The sequence below is a fragment of the Adiantum capillus-veneris genome, chromosome 22 (assembly GCF_014529385.1).
Source record: "Adiantum capillus-veneris isolate H3 chromosome 22, ASM1452938v2, whole genome shotgun sequence".
Classification (NCBI taxonomy): Eukaryota; Viridiplantae; Streptophyta; class Polypodiopsida; order Polypodiales; family Pteridaceae; genus Adiantum; species Adiantum capillus-veneris.
The window spans coordinates 87,254,083-87,271,453 of record NC_140952.1 but is presented as its reverse complement, the minus strand read 5'-3'; the positions used below and the strand labels follow the sequence as shown (position 1 = coordinate 87,271,453).

Here is a 17,371-nt window from a genome sequence, read left to right as displayed (position 1 = left end):
AGAATGCAATTATGGTGCCGATGTTGTTTGATTTTGCAGTGATTGAAGAAGGCTAAGGACATTCATCTCAAATGCTCTTCCACCTCGACGAACGAGCTTCAACTCAATAGCTTCCGAGGACGGAATCTACATCAGGAAGGGGGGCATGTTAACCCTCACGGCTCACGACACCCTATCACCTACGAGACGGACGTTGTAACCTACGGCGGACATTGTATTATTTATTTGGTAGAGTCAGGTACGGGGCTTGTCGGTCCAATAGGAAAAGGATAAGAGTGATCGCCGATGAGAGGTGCACTCTAACTGGAACATTCAAGGGATTAGTTGGCTAAGCATGGGCGCCCAAGTGTGAATGGGGCGAGCTCATATAAAAGTCAACTAAACCTAAAATTCACTCATTCTCTCATTTGTGCAATAGAAGACTGCTCTTGCTCCATCTCCATCTTCTTCTTCTTCATCTCCTTGTGTGTGTGTGTATGCGTGAGAGAGAGAGAGAGAGAGAGAGAGAGAGAGAGAGAGAGAGAGAGAGAGAGAAAGAGAGTGTGCGATCGAGCATTGCGATGACGGCACTACGGCGGCGAAGCGGTTGAGCGCGGCGAAGCGGCGGCTCCTTCTTCTTTGCGGCGAGGAATCCTCCACAATGCAAGCGTAGAGCGGTGAGTGACACACCATCGCCTTCTTTGAGCTTACTAGTTTAGGCTTTGTTGTGTGCTTGGAGCCATTTGTGGCTCGCACACGGGGTATTGGCAAGTTCCTTGCATTGACACGTGCGACATACGCGCACACTAGGTAACCATTGCCCACATGTGCCTACTCACAAACTCCCCTTCTTGTGCCGAGACACCTATTTTCCATTTCATTTGACTTTTTCCTATTTCATACAATGGGGATCTTCCAAGATACCCCATAAGGAACCCTTTGCACAAAATTAAACCCACCTACTCGCTCTACTTTATTTCATTAGCGCTGGAATCTTTACAAATTCCCTTCTGCTGCACAAGCCACCGTTGTGCATGCCTATCAAAACCTCTAGGGAAAGGTAAAATTTGAACTTGCACGGAGAACATATTGCTTCTTCTCTTGTCGAGCTAACCAACTCACCCAGTGCCTTTGCGTGCATACTATGTACCCCTTTTTCATAATGAAAAAACCATGCTCGTAGTGCCCCTTGCCCATGTCTTCATCTGGTGCCACGTAAGGCATCGACGTGCAATTTTTCATTGCGCTCTGCCTATCTATCTACCCTCGTTTCCCGTCCCTTGCATTGCTCAGGCGGCACTTGACGTTGACCCTCTCTGTTCGTCTGCACACACGCCACCTATCCCCTCATTCCCTTTTCCCCTTTCATCCTCCGGGGCATCTACAAAGATTTCCCTCAAATAGGTGGTCTCAAAATTGAACCCACCTATTCCAATCCATCTCTCCTTTTGCATTTGTTGCCCCTTTGTTCGCACTCTAGGGTTTTTTTTTTTTTCATTTTTCAAGTTGTGAATTGTTAACCATTTGCAAAGTTTAGACCAAAGTAAAAGGAATGCTGTAGGATATTTTGTTTGGCTGATGAAAACCCCAAAACCTTAGCGTGGCCGACTTGTGGAAGCCATGGCAGCTGCAGAAGACGGCTCGCCGGAAGAGAACGCTGGAGCTTCTCTGGTGCTGAATGGTGCTGTTCTTCAGAAGAGCAATAGGAACTCTGAATTCATAATCGAATTTGCCAGGCAGGTGCGTCTTCGTGTGAAGAGGACCAAGCGCCATGTCAGGCCTGCTGTGTACTACAGAAAGGCCTTAGTTTCTCATGCCAAGGTGAAGACTTCAGATGAAGGGTTATGTAATTTGGTCGAGGCAAATTGCCCTGAAGCTCCTGCTCCCATTGTTGAATCAACTGTTGACAAAAGTGAAGAGATGTATGAGGACGTGCCTGATGATGATCTTGCTCTTGGTCAGAAGGGCTCTCATGTATTGCAGGAAACTGATGCTGAACTGCCTAAGCCTGCACATGTAGTTGGTATAGAGGAACGAATTGCTGGACATGGTGAGATAGATGACCTGCCGCAATTGAACTGCTATGTTGACAGTGGGAAAGGGGGGTTCAATACTCCTTTGGAGTCGTTGAAGTCTCCTGAGAGCGCTATAGTTCTCAATTCAGCTGAGGGAAATTTTGAAGCTAGAGAGCATTTTGTGGTTCAGACCGCGGTTTTACATGAACCATCAATGGCAGATCCAAATGGAAGTCCTTCAAAAAATGCCGCTAGCATGGAATGTGTTGATCATGAAGGTGTCACTTTGAATATCAGGCCGAACATGCACAGAGATCAAGAAATTACCTATGCTCGAAGAAATCGCAAAGAACGTTCAAATCGAGCCAGGGGCCCATCTAGGGCTCAAAGTGTATCCATATCTGTTCAGGATGGAGGGGTGATGTCGGATACCTCAAAGCTGGAATTGAGAGAGCATACGGTGCTAGAAACTCTCCTTCCCGATGAGCCTCCTGGTTTTAGTTTGGATGGAGGCTCCGATGGAGGCTCTGAACAAGTCTCAGGTAGATGTCACGGTCGAATTCGCAAACCAGTCCTCGAGAGAGTAGCAAATCCTGCTCGTATTGAAGCAGGAGGGTCTGAGAGCAAAGGGCAGGAGCCCAGTGCAGGATCAGAGTTCTCAGGCTCTGAGTCCAGCCATGGTCGAAGGGGAGGAGTTGTTCGCAATGGCCGTTCAATCAAGCGCTTTTCTCCAGGCACTCCTGGCAGAGGTGGCCAAGTTGCAGATCAAGTGCCATCTGTATTATGCGATGCAGAAGGTAGGACTGCCTCTGTATTTTGTGTCTTGAAAAACTTTGGCAACCGATGTAATTTGATGTGCACTCTGCTCAGCTGCTATTTCAAGCTATGTGTGAATGTAAATTTTTGATATTTGAAAGGCCATTGTGCTATATTTCTGATGTCGTACCAAACAGAGCAGTTTTCATGCATGCAGTATTGTTGGCTCATTACATGTAACTCATTATGTTCTTTTTCTGGGCTTGAAATGGATAGGAAATGTCTGGCACATTGGTAAGCGGGCTGAACAATCGACATTAGTTGAGGATATTCATTTACCTGGTCCACCGAAGGCCAGGTTTAAAGAGAGGCGCATTGTTGCCCTTGATCGCATGCAGCAATCTCACGGGCTGCAGGAGCTTTCTTTGAGGGAACTGCCTGCCACAAATTGTATTCCTTATAGTCATCTTGTACCGTTCATTTGGAGGTGGTCTGAACGTGCAGATATCAATAATGAAACTACTAATAGAATGGTGGTTGCAAAGGAGAGGTCTGTCTTTGTGGGTTGCATTCCGGATGGTATTGATAATCTGGAAGAGATTTTGCATGGTTTGATGGACAGATTCCTGGAAAGATTTGATTTTGCTCCTGTTACTTTTGGTCAAATAGAGTCAGTAAAATCAGTCAAGGACTTTGCATTCATAGAGCTAGCATCTGATAAGGTGGCCCAGATCGTGCTTGCAGCAAATCAGCTTGATGTATTTGAATGGGGAGTTGACGGGTATCATTTTAACATTCAAGGTTGTACTTCAACTTGCACTGCTGTGAGACCTTCGATTGAACATCTTCCATTGAGGCCAGCAAGAGTTCTCTTTGTAGGCAACATACCAGAACCTCAATGGAACAAAGATTACCTGGAAGCATTCTTTTCCAAAGCTCTGCAGGGCTCTGATAGATGCACAGTGTCAAAGTATGTGGTTTCTGTTTTTCTTCTTCCAGATTCTAGTGATGCCTATGTGGAAGTGGCGTCTGAAATGATGGCTGATGCACTTATTTTCAAATGCACAAAGAACCCAGATTTTCTGAAGGAGATTGGGGATGATGTATTCATCTGCCGTGATACATGCTCTGTTCCTCTTATGTCCAGGCACAAGGGTACTATTCACCCACAACGCTGCCTGGTGATTTCTGTACCTCCTGGAGGAGAGGAACTTAAGATTAACAATGTGGTTAAGGTCTTTCTGGATGTTCTACCCTTTATTGCAAGAAAGAGCAATCAGGCAGGCTACTTAGAATTTGTACTTACTGAACCAGGAAAGGATTATGCTTTTTTTCAGTTCAATTCAGAGACTTTTGTGGATGCCATTATGGATGAATACATTGAAAGCACACAGATCTTTTTATGCAGAGGTAGTCCTGCATCCTACATCATTCTAAGGCCTCCACAATATATACGACCTCGCGCAAGGTATCGGTCAGGCTCTTACAGCAAAGCTCCCAAGTGTAAGCCTCCTGGATCACTTGCCTATGGCACAGAAATGGATAGGCAAAAGCAAGCTCATAATATTTCAACAGAGCAGTCTGGTAGTATCACCTATGCTCCAAGAAAATTTGGTGATGAGCCTGTCAAACGACCGGATTTTGTAATTTCAGTGGGAGCATCACCACCACCAGTAACAACTTGGAATGGTCTAACTTCCTCAGGATGCTGTGCTTCAGGTCCGGATTGCATGATTGTAGTCAAGGGGCTACCTCGAGGTTTGAGTTTCAAACTGGCACGAGGGGCATTAAATGAGCTGCTTGAGAGACTTCTGTGTGACAGTGGCCTTCTTGAAGGTGGAAGGCTTCTTGTAACGTATCTTGATAGAGATGGAAGCCTTGATGTGGCAAGCTTGCCTGATCCTGAGTTTGTATGCGCGGTACTTTCAATTGATAGTACATTCATAGTTGCTGGTGAAGAAATAAGACTTCTTCCCTATGAAAGGAAAGGTTTTCTTCGAAGGAGTAACTCGGCCGACCTCTCTGGTGGTCCTTGTGAGCTGTCGTCTTTAAGTGATGAAGACTCTCCGGGAAGGATGCTGGTAAAAAATTGTAAAATAAATGGAATGGGTGCGCCCCGTTTCCAGCAACAGCGAAATAGAGGGCACCCTGACTGGGAAGGCCAGAGTTGTCCAAAATATGTTAGCATGCTGCGAGGCCCACCAGGTAAACAAAGAACCAGTTTTAATGATTTGGGAGATGAGTGGGGTCACGGGAATGTCCGGAAAGGCTCTATCCCCCCAAAACAGAGCTATAAAAGCTTCTCCCAGGAAAATGTGCAGACATGGCATGGTGCCAATGAGCTGCATGAGAGCTGGGATGCCCCAAGCTGGCCCGGGAATCAACGCTCGAGGCAGCCAGACAATTTACGCTGTCAGGGAAATAATCCAAGGGTCAGAATTTCTCATGTTCAAAAGGGTAACTTCAATTATACACACGATTCTGGGAGTGATGAGGGTGCTGCACCAAGGTTTCCGGATAAGCGTCCCAGTACGGATGATAGATTCAGGATGTTAAGCAGGGAAAATAGAAGAATGATATATCAAGCGGGTGACCCATACGCGCATGAAGCTGAAGGTGCAGCAGGAATGGGTGGCCCATCTGCTAGGAAGAGGAAGCTCCCTCCTGTTGGGCTCGGTGCACCTATGCATGCAGTAGGGTTCACTCAGAAGATGAGAAGAAGCACACAGTTTTCTTGATTGTATTTGGAATTCACAGATTGTTTTTCTTTTGATCTTGCATGGAGGGAGGTGGCCTGGAGCATTTGATGGGCTTCTACCACAAAGTGTGTACAGGGTCCTCACCTTCAGTGTGTTGTAGGCCTGCATGATCAGGTATATCTACTCAAGAGGCATGATGATATGTGTTAGTCTATGTGATTTCAACGGGTTGTCCCTTCATTGTTGGTTGTTTAGCGTATTGGGTGAGAGTTATAGTGATGTATGGATATTTTGAACAGGCTTCTCTACTTTCATGAAGTGCTGTAGCTCCCAAGCTCTTCAATGAGGGTTGCCCAGGGTTTTAGATTACATCCTTCAGGGCTGATATACAATGTCCTTTTAGTGGGATGCATGAGGGAAAGTTGCTTAGAAGATGTGGGAGTTAAGAGGCATGATATTGGGGTTGCAGGTGTTAGGTTTTTTTTTTTTGGTAAAGAAATGGTTGTAGATTTTTACCCTCGTAGTTTGTAAAACAGTTAGGCAAGAAGCGGCCTACATAATATGCAGTTTCTGGTTATGGTAAGAGGATTTTCTGCATGGCTTTCTGGGTGTTAATGTTTGTTTACAGGAGTGTTTTGCATTGTGGTTCCTGCAGAGCCAAGATCTCAAGGTTGAACACATGTGGAGATTGCTCTTTCTTTTCATGCCCTCAGTTTCGCATGCGTGCAGTGAATTGGCGTTTTGTTTGTGGGCAATTGTTTCAGAGCTATGCAAGTTGTTCAAATGATATACTATTAGTCCTGCCAAATGGACTATCGAAACAACCCTAGCAGGTGAAGCCTTTCTAGTGCCTGTCAGGTTGACAGCGGGTATCACAATGCTAGTTTGTGGTTTGTCTTGCCCTGGGCAGGGCATGTATTTGTCGGAGAGTGGAAATGGCTCTGTTTTTCGTTAAGAATGTTCATTGTTGGGGTTGACATCTGTTGGATAATATCGTGTTTACTAGCTTGCATTGTCAAGGCAATCCACTGATTTAGTTTCTAGATGGCCTTGGTGGAGCATTGTTTAAGGAATGGTTGTGAATGGCCATACGATTTTTGGTTTGCATGGCTTATCAGACTGAAACTTATTATGCTTTACAGGTGGGCATTGTTTCACTACCAACCATGGTCAGTAAACACACAATCTGCGATTGGAGCTTTAAATTAGCTCTTAACTTTAGAGAAGAAGAAGTTCTTGTTACTCTTGAAAAGGGAGAGGCTAACAGATGAGTAGTTTGTCTTTTGGCTTGTTTTGGTCGAGGGTCTCAGAAAGGCCAAACTGAAAGTACTTCTGTAGGAAAAACTAATGAATGTAGCCTAACTTTCCATGTAGTTGTACTAGGGTAAGAACTACCTCCTTTTTTTCCGCAATGAATTAAAGTGAAAAGTTGCTTTATGTGAAATTAAAGAGTATGCACTTCTTTTTAGAGAAGAAAGCTTTACATTTCATTCAAGTTGATTTCGCCTACGTCATATATTTCATCTTAGTAAGATGACATTGATGAAGAGTTTGAAGTGGATGAGAGAGGAGTGCAATCATGGTGGTACAAGGAGAAGAAAAGAGAAGTTTGAAATGTCATATAGGAAGTATGCCAAGAGACCTCAAAGGTCTATTTGATGAGTCTTGAACTGCAGGCTTCCTATTCAAGAGGGAATTGGGATAACCACACTTGGGTGACAAAAGCAGAAGAGAAATCTAAATTTGTAGGAACAATCCCAAGAGACCTCAAAGATCTATAGGGAATTGGGATAACCATTCTACCACACTTAGGTGATAGAAGAAGAGAAATTTTAACATTGTAGGAGCAATCCCAAGAGACCTCAAATATCTATCCGATGAGTATTGAACTCGAAGCTTGATACTTTTAAGAGAACAATATTTTTAGGAATCCAGAAATAGATTTACGTAGTATGATAGAGCTGGGTTGTATTAAGTGCCAAGTGGCCCATAGTGGAGCAAAAACTACTTGCACCCAAACGCAACACAATGATTAATAAAGATTTAATTACATATACTAAAAAATTTCATTTTTCATAGGAGAGAGATTCAATGTTGGTCTCTCTCTCTCTCTCTCTCTCTCTCTCTCTCTCTCTCTAGGAATGACTACAAGAGAGAAAGTACATGAAAGCACATGTTGATGGACAATCATGCATGCAAGGAAGTGCACTCAGCTTAGAACGAGCCACTTATAAGTGTGTAAAAACTTCTAAGGTCTCACAAGAATTCCACGAAACTCAAAATCATAGAATACGGCTTATGATGGGTGGGTACAAGAGGTAGAATGGGTAGAAGGGTATCTGGATGGACATGAGGACCTAGAGCATTCATATTTCTTTTCAAAGATTTTAAAAGAGGCTAAACCTCCACGTTCATACTCTCATACTTCACACTCTTCCACCTCCTCTTAGAAATTCAAAGCTAATATTTTTAAAAGGAAGGGGAAAAAATAGTCTTCACTAAATCAAACATTACTCGCTCATACAAGGTCGGACTGCAGTTTCTATCATCAAGATTTATGTATTTTCAAACTCTACAACTTTATAAAAGAAACCAAAAGCTAATTATGAGATTTACAGAGGTCATCTGAGAGGGTTATTAGACTGTTTAAAACTTCATGAGTCTCTACTAGTAGTCCATATACTATTATGTTATGGAGTTTCTTCTTCTCAAGCTCATACCCAAGGCCCTATGGATTCCACTCCTTTTTGTTATATTATTATATTGATCATTCGTTGATGCTTTAAAGAGTAGAACAACATATGATGATCGAAGAAAGTGCTAAGTTGTTTGGGTCATGGCGATCTTTGCCTCCACAATTCTATGTATACTCAAGCTTCTATCTATGTAAAGAGCTCCAAAAACATGAGTAATGAAAAACCTTTTTAGGGGGGGGGGTGTCAGTGTTGGGGTAAAGGCAATGTGCCTTTGGCCCGGGGTCGGTGGACGTCCGGTGTCCGGTCGTCCGTCCACTGTGTGTACATACCCTTATTCTTTCTATATGAAGAATAAGGAGCTCCTTGCTCATTGTTCCTGAGGTTGCTCCACTCACATACTCTCGTGCTCCTCCTCTTTCTCGCACGCATCCGCATCGCGCACACGTACACTCACAAGTGCATGTACTCCTTATTTTAGCTAGTAGGTCTCACTTATCGGCACATCGCCTTTAAGTGGGAGTTTGTTAGGGTAAAAGCGTTGTGCATTTGTCCAGGACCGTAAGTCCGGTGTCCAACCATTCGTCCATCGTGTGTACATACCCTTATTCTTTTATATGAAGAATAAGGAACTCTTCACTCATTGTTCCTGAGATTGCTTTACCCACATACTCTCGTGCTCCTCCCCTTCCCCGCACACACCGCACCGCACCGCACTGCGCACGCACATATCCGCACACACGTGCACTCACAGTCAGCCTTATGAAATCCGGCCTTGAGTCTTCTGTCGTCTCATACTGATAATCTTCATTTTTGTTATAAACATGCTAGTTTGAATATATGTGTAAAGTGATGCTAATTAAGCACTTAAAAATGTAAATATGACTTTATAACTAAATCAAGAAGTTAATTAAAGTTTCGTTAGTATCAAAGCCTAAAGTTTTTCTCTCTTGCATAAAGTAGACAATGATCTTAGCATTTACTCTTTAGGAGTTAGCACTCTTTTCTCTAACTTTTAAGCTTTTGGATTAAAGAAAAGAGAAAGAAAGAAAAAAAAAAGTAAGGTGTTTAAAGATAACCATAGAGAATAATACACTTAATGAGATTAAGAGGCATGAAATTATTTTTAAAGAAGATGAGGCTTCGACACAAGGAAATGCAATAAGATATTTAGTGCAAAGATTGTATGAAGCATGATCCATAGTGCAAGCCTTGATGTTTGCACATGACATGGTTCTTACCACAAGAACTCCTTGTCAAGAACAAAACTCTCAACAAGGGAGTGAGCATGTTGAGAGGCTTGTTGAATAAGAGAAACCACCTTCTCTCCCGAGCCGCACCACAAATAAGCGAAGGTCTCCCTTAAGACAAGATTCTTCTTCCAAGAGTGGATGTGTAGCTCTGTATGTGGAGCCTTAGCTTTTTAATTAATGTGTGATTGAAACTTGTTTCCATTCAAAGGCTCCAACTATATCAAGGGCCTATTTCAATTCTTCATTTTTCATGCCCAACATTTGAGCTAACTCATCCAAAATCAAAGTACGAGTGGAGCCTTAGCTTTTCAATTAATGATGTGATTGTAACTCAAGGCTCCAACTACATCAATAGCCTATCACATTTTCTTTCAATTCATGCCCAATATTTGAGCTAACTCAACCAAAATCAAATTATGAATGGAGCCGGGATCAAAGAGAATGAAAGCACTTTGATCTCTAACCTTACCCCATGCATAACATAGTTGATTAGCCTCTTGATTGATCTCTATAGGACAAGAGACATGGGTAGCATAAAGAGAGTCCTTTTTGCCATTTCTTGTGGTAGATGCATGATAAGTGTGCCCTTGCTCTCCACACTTAAAACATCAATTCTCTTTCTTATATTTCTCAATTCTTTGTATCTCCTTTTCTCCATGACGATGTGATTCTAAGAGCACCATGGTTTCATTGCATGGTTTTTCAACTTAAGTATACTAATAGAGTCATAAGTTTTCATCATAGTGGTATGAGAGGAAGGGAAGTACAATTCAAGTGGTATCTCCAAATGATCCACTCTTTATAGAAAAGGACATTCCACTTACAAGCAAAGAGTCTTCAAAACCTACTATTACAATTAGAAAATGGCAATTATGACCCCCCTTCTTATACTTGTAAAAGCTATAGTGAAAAAATTAGTATACCTCCATTTTACAAGTAAGGTTTTGTATGATTCTTTGAAACACACTATGGCTAATTTTTTTGTGTAGTAAAACTCTCTTTTGTGTTTTTAAGCATTTATTATGTCAATATACCTGCATGGGATTCTCCTTATTCTTAAGATTTAAATAATCTTAACACCAAAAGAGAGAACAAAATTTGAGAAGTATCCATTAGGTTATCCTCAATGGTAGCATGTGAAGTGATTTATATGAAAAGGGTCTATGTTGTATAATATCAAAGACTGACTTTCAATTGATATCAAATGGGAAGTGCAAAGATGTTGATCTCTAATGTATTCATCAAACTCTCTATCTATATATGTCAATAGAGATGTAGGTAATGAAAGAAGATATATTTCTCTCCTTTCAATACATCTCTATCTCTTCTTCTTTCCCTTTCTCCCTCAAGTGAGACTTGTACCCCCCTCCCCCCAACTTATAAATTTAGAAAGGAAATCATCAGGGGCCTATCCCTAACTTATATGCTTATCTAGTTTTTTTATAAAACCTCCCTTATGTGCACTTACGTGGTACAATAAGTTTTCCGTGGTCGATCCCTGGGGTAGAATCACTTGTTATCTTTCTAAAAACCAATAAAATATTCTCCTTTTTATATATGGATTTTTTTTAATACTCCATTCCCACCTCTATGAAATTTGATAGAACTCATGTCCTAATGATGAAATGAGTCACACATATTTCCTTCAATCATATAATGATTGTTTTATTAATTTTATCCCAAATGAATTACCTCCCTTAAGAGGAGATAATGACCATAAGACTGAGATAATACTTGGAACTTCACCTCCTAATATACCTTCTTATCATGTTTCTCATGCACAACAAGAGGAGTTTGTCTTCTTGTTGTGCATGAGAAGTTTCTCTGCACCTCCTTTTTATTGAGTTTCTCATGCACAACAAGAGGAGTTTCTGTTCCAAGTTAATGAACTAATAGAAAATAGAATGGTACGTCATCCAAGTTTATCTTCTTTTTACTCGCATGTGCTTTTAGTGCAAAAGAAGGATGAATCCTACCATATGTGTGTGGACTATTGTGCACTAAATAAGAGCACAATAAAGAATTAATTTCTAGTTCTTCAAATAACAGTCAATCTGATAAGCTACAAGGTTCTTCCTACTTCAATAGAATTGACCTTAAAAGTGGCTACCATCAAATAAGGATTGAACCTAGTGACATATACAAGACTGCATTTCGTACGTAATTTGGGTTGTATGAATTCTTAGTAATGCAATTTGGCCTTACCAATGCTTTTGCGACCTTTAATAGGTCGGTGAAAAGAATCTTTAGAGAGCATAGAGCATATACAAGAGTATTCTTTGATGATAAAATCATCTACTCCAAAACTTTGAAAGAGCATAAAGAGCACTTAAAATTAGCTTTTGAAGAAATTTTTGAAGAACCGTGTGCTAACAAGCTCTATGCAAATGGAAAGAAAAGTAAGTTCTTTCTCCATGAGATACAATACCTGGGCCATATTATCTCTAAGAATGTAATTTAATTTTCATATAGCTCATTTTCCAAGAAAGAAAAATGCGATTGTAGATGCCCTTTCATGCCAGCCTAGGCAATGCTTTCTTTATTGCATACATTCATGACCTTTAAACCATGATTGACAAGTACACAGAAGATGGAGACTATGTAGCTATTATGGCTGACCTAGAGAATGGTGAGACCCATGAACCTTTCTCTATAAGGCAAAGGGTAGCCGGGTAGGGCCCAATGGGAACATGGCACATGAACCAATCTTTGCAACAAACAAATGAGGTGGGCTAATTTTATTTTGCAATTTCATTTTCATATAGCTCACATTCCAAGAAAGAAAAATGTGATTGTAGATGCACTTTCATGCCAGTCTAGGGTCAATGCTTTCTTTATTGCATAAATCATGACCTTAAAACCATGATTGACAAGTACACAGAAGGTGGAGACTATGTAGCTATTATGGCTGACCTAGAGAGTGGAGAGACCCATGAACCTTTCTCTGTAAGGAAAAGGGTAGCCGGGCAGGGCCCAATGGGAACATGGCACGGGGGCATGACCCTACATATCATGGTAGAGGTAGGATTGTTCTCAGTCTTCACTCTAGCATCAAAGCTGACTAGAATCTTGTGGAGAGGAGAGGGGTCGTGGAGCTCTTCATGCATAAATTTCTTGCATGGCTTGCATGAATCTTGTGCAAGGGGATGGAGTCAAGTTGCAAAGCCATGAAAACACCCTCTTGCGAGGGAATATTTTTAGGGCGAGGTTCATGGTTTGTAGTGGCCATGGCTCCAAAGGGGAGCACCCTGCATGGTGCTCAATTTTTTCTTCATGATCTCTCTCTCTCTCTCTCTCTCTCTCTCTCTCTCTCTCTCTCTCTCCCTCTCTCTCTCTCTCTCTCTCTCTCTCGCATCGTACTAGCACTACCAATATTTCTCTTTTTTTGCATGCTTCCATCCACCATGGTTGAGCTTGGGAGCTCTTGTTTCATATTGGATGCCCTATTTTAAGGCTTTGGCCAAGGCTTAATTGCCAAATTGAGGTTCCCACCATGGCTTTGGCACACCTCTAACAACAACATAGGCAAGGTCATGGTTTCCACAACTCTAAGCACGACTTTTCACGAGATGTCTTTGATAAGGAACAACCTCAACAAGATGGCTTTGTTAAGAAACGGCCTGGGCAACATGATCTTGGCAAGGAAACTTTGAACAATTTTAGCGAGGAAACCAAACACAACTAGGCAAGGGCACAACCCTAAACAAGGAAATTTTGGCACAAAATTCACTAAGATTTCCTTTGGAGTTTAAAGTTTCCATCTCAACCTCGAAAATGAAATTGAAAAGCTCCCTTGGAGTAGTCGTTGATTTTACATAGCCATTGGCTTTAAGGTTGAGGGAGCGCTGAGCAAAGCAAGAGATTTGCGGCCAAGAAATTTTTTTCAAGTTGTTTTCATCCCAAGGCAACCATAGTTGGTGATGCTTTAAATCCATGGTAGCCAAGGGCTAGACAATCAAGTATAAAAGCCGCTTGAATTTGGAAAGAAAGCTAAATTAAGCATTTCAAATTCTAAATTTCTAGAATTTTGCAGGGTTCTCTGCAAGCAGGCCCAAATTTCTTGCAAAAAGAAAGGTTTGGTTATGCACAATGGTGTATCAAAGTTTATTACGATGTTTTGGGCTCTGTAAACATATGCCAAAAGGGGTTATCTCCATAATGCTCCTAGTGGCCTATCGAGGCATTTGTTGAGCTCTTATGCATGCATTTCACACTAGCAAGACTTGCCATGCTTTGGTGAAGCCGAAAAAAGCACTGATAAGTTTTTGACTTCTTTGCAAATCTCACATTTTTTGTGCTGATTACTTCTCAAAGTTCACAAGGCAATATCCACAAAATGTCACAAACATGGTATGCATAATTTTTCAGATTTCATTTTTGATTTGTTCAAGTTATGCAGTTGACATTTGTTTGGGTGGATCAAGGCTCAATGACTGAACATAACTAGAAGATAAGGTTCAATATGTTATCTCAGATATAGGTACCCGAGATACAAGGCTCAATGACTAAAGATAATAAGAAGCCAAGGTTCAAGATGCTATATCTGGTACAAGGTACATTTCAATTTTTGCATTTTCTTTGCAATTTTGAGTTTTGTGGCAAGCAATACAACATTAAAAGGCACAACAAGAAACTCAATTTTTCTTGCAATATGGCTCTCACAAGTGAAATCAAAAACCATTGAGCACATATGCTCAACCAAGTTTTATTCTTGAGATGTTGCTATCTGAAGCAAGACTTCCTATTTTATGACTATGGCATAGTCGCTCCAAAGTTTGAGATATGCATTCAATATATGGACTTAAAGGGGCTTTGCAAGTGTATTTGACCAATTATCCAATGGATATCAACATAAACCAAATCAAGGGCCTTACAAGGTACATCGAACGACATCTATGTATATTAAAACCCACGACTATGAACCGAATCCAAACCTTATCAAATTAACATTGGTACTTGTTACTCCATTGCACAGACTAAAAATTCCATTCAAAACTTATTCTCAAGCAAGAATTTGCCTCTAGATTTTGAGAAAGCTAGCACTGGATGGGCAACAAGGTTGGAACATTCAGTGTTTTTATTGTGTTTTTACCTTCGCATTTGGGAAGCGTCATGACTTACAAACCAAGATGTTTTGAAGGCCATAATGGAAAGCAAGATTTCTACTGCATTCCAATGCCCTACTCATTGAGTTGGGATGCATGAAGGGTTGAAGGAATTGACATTCTTGGGATACATGTTGGCATTGACAAGGTCGAGTCGTACTTGAATGTATCAACAATAGTTATGAATAAGACAAGATCCTTAATGATATTAGCTAAACCATGAGGTCATCATTTCAATCAAAGGGCTTATCAATCTATTTTTTATGGGCTGCATGCAAGGCATGCCAATCAGTGGGACTTAATTTCACCCAAGCAATTTTTACACTTCCACAACGATGCTAGATACTCTGTCAAGGACAGTCTTTGAGCTACATGCCAATGTACTCATTGTGCTACACATGTTACATATGATGATTTCTTTTGTGGCAGACAAGAAGAGCATAGCTATCAAGAAACTAGTTCATGCGATAACATGACTCTTCTCAGAGAACCACATGGGGATTTCAAATCATCAGTCTTTTGTCGCTTGGAATCTTATTGTTCTTTTTGCCCCGCTTTGCGCTTTAAAACATCATGTATATGCTGTCAAAAAGACACGTCTAGCTTAGATTCCTCCTCTGCCTGCTTGCATCGATGTCTCTTTATCTTCTCTAGCTGATCGGCTTTGATCTTTTTGAGCTTTGTATCAAGCTCAATATCATCTTCCTCCAAGTCAGCTGCTTCCACCTTCTTCTTTTTGGTTGCTAGCTTTGCCAGTCATTCTTTCCTCAATCGCTCAGCTTCCTCCATAGATCTTTGGACTTATGTTTTTGGGATTTTCTGAGCCGGTTGGTGCCTTTTGCAAAGCACTAGGATTGTGATATCAAATGCTTCTACTTCTATTGATTGATATTTTGATGGGGTATCACGAGTTTTGGGCATGATCTCCCCATTGAGCTCAAAATCTAACTTGGTTCCTCATTGTTAGGAGCCTTGGCCCGTGAGATTTGTACTTTGGTTCGTCTCTTTGTGGGTGCAGTGGAGGAACTAACTATAGAATGGACGACATACTTTGCTCTATGTAGCAATTCCAACTAGGACTCGGCTATCAGCAGCTAGTCAATCATTCCCAAGGCCTGATAGGCTATCCTTGTGAGGACTGGCCCCACATTCATGTAGGTCTTGTTCCTTTTTCTACCCTTGAATTAGCTTCCACCAAGTTCTCAAGTATGTAGTTCCCCAAGTCGTATTTGTTATTCCTTTCAACTAATCCCATAGCCATAACCATCGCTATGTGTAAGTTGGGCTCTATATGTAGCGTGGCGGCTTCTGTGCTTTGAGGTGTTAAGAGATTAGCCATAGTGGAAATTTTATCTCTAAATAGATCAACTCTTTATATGTGAACTTGTGGCCTTGGTTGTCCAGGAGTTGTCCCACAATGGTCAACACCTATCACATCTCTGAAAGAGACAGAACGAAGACAAAATGTCAATCTTGGAAAGCAAGTGACTTGACTAGGGCATGGAGGCATGCCAAGAGGTTGTCAAGCTCTTGTCTGAACACAACACACTCCACTTTGACACTCAATGTGCACTCTAACTACCAAAATATGTGGTTCTCTTCTTTTGACCTCTCACCTACCCACATGTAAATCCGTGAGAAAATCAACTCCGTCTGACTCCAAACTGCATAGGCAACTTACTGAGACCATATAGAACATAAAGCGAATATAATACTTGCAATACGACACCAAAAAAAACATTTTTTTGGCACCTTGATGCAGGTCAACTTTTTGGATTTCAGATGTACCTATTAGGTTCTCCTAAGTGTCGAGAATCGCATGTAATTGATAGAATTTCAAAACGACGCTTGGATAGAGATGCTCAATTTTCTCACGACTCTTGCAATGTAGATATCCACACGTAGAGTTTGACGACACAAACACAATGATGCCCTCAAAATTCCAATGCGACAATCGTACAGTGTGGTGTGAACAATTGAAAAACATTGTAGAAAAGAGATAACACATGACATACAAAGAAAATCTTATCTACCCTTCATTCATAAAATGATCCTCTCAAAAAACCTTACAATGTTGTCTCTTATACCCTAGCTCTAGGTTTTATGGTACAAACGCTAGATTTGCCATAATTGCATCAGTAATTACATTTTTGGCTTCAAAGTACATTCAGGTAATAGATACAAGTTGTGGGAGAGATGTCACCATTAATAGGGATTATATTACAATTACACAAGAGATAGAATTGCTAAACAATGCACAAGAAGCAAATTTCTTCTCAGATGGACATGGCAAGTAGACGAGCAGATGAGAGAGAGAGAGAGAGAGAGAGAGAGAGAGAGAGAGAGAGAGAGAGAAGGAGGGGGGGGATAAGGTTGCACAATTATAGACAATGAAAAGAAAGGTTATCATTTAGGATTTTTTTGCATTTATAGGCATTACATACAAAAAGGTTCACAACTAAGGCGTCCAAGTTGGGCTAACCCCAACAATTGCCTCCTTTAACCAAACTTGGCATAATTGTCATCAGAATGCTCCCTACAACTAAATTTATCACTCTCATGATACACAAAGTTTTAGGTTTACTCTCAACCGTGAGTTTTAGGGTTTCTCACAACCTGGTGCTACTATCGAGCTACCATCATGCGGGTTTTTGGTTTACGTCCAAACGTGGGGTTTACCCAGTAACCTCATGAGAGTTGGTTACAAAACGAGTTCGTGCTACTCCCTTCACAGATATATTTTGTCATAATCATGCTCAAAAAAATTTCATCATTTCATTGTACATATCATCATCGTCAGGCTTGTTTCGTGTAAACATCTTCTAAACGTAAAATAAGGCCATGAAAATTTTTGATAATAAAAGAAGAAAT

At 41.1% G+C, this 17,371-nt stretch overlaps 1 protein-coding gene across 1 annotated transcript; it reads left to right on the top strand.

Moving 5' to 3' along the window:
- Window positions 1-1,537: 1,537 nt before the first annotated feature.
- Window positions 1,538-5,767, top strand: LOC147429735 (uncharacterized). The gene is made up of 2 exons (XM_086495975.1): window positions 1,538-2,791; window positions 3,027-5,767. The coding sequence occupies exons 1-2, from the start codon at window positions 1,600-1,602 to the stop codon at window positions 5,486-5,488; spliced, it is 3,654 nt and encodes a 1,217-aa protein (XP_086352101.1). The 5' UTR covers window positions 1,538-1,599; the 3' UTR covers window positions 5,489-5,767.
- The last annotated feature ends 11,604 nt before the right edge of the window (window positions 5,768-17,371 follow it).

Excerpts from the sequence above, each read along its gene's own strand:
- LOC147429735 (XM_086495975.1), top strand. The coding sequence starts at position 1,600 with ATGGCAGCTGCAGAAGACGGCTCGCCGGAAGAGAACGCTGGAGCTTCT. Across the intron at positions 2,792-3,026 it reads TGTATTATGCGATGCAGAAG|GAAATGTCTGGCACATTGGT; the intron begins GTAGGACTGCCT and ends TGAAATGGATAG.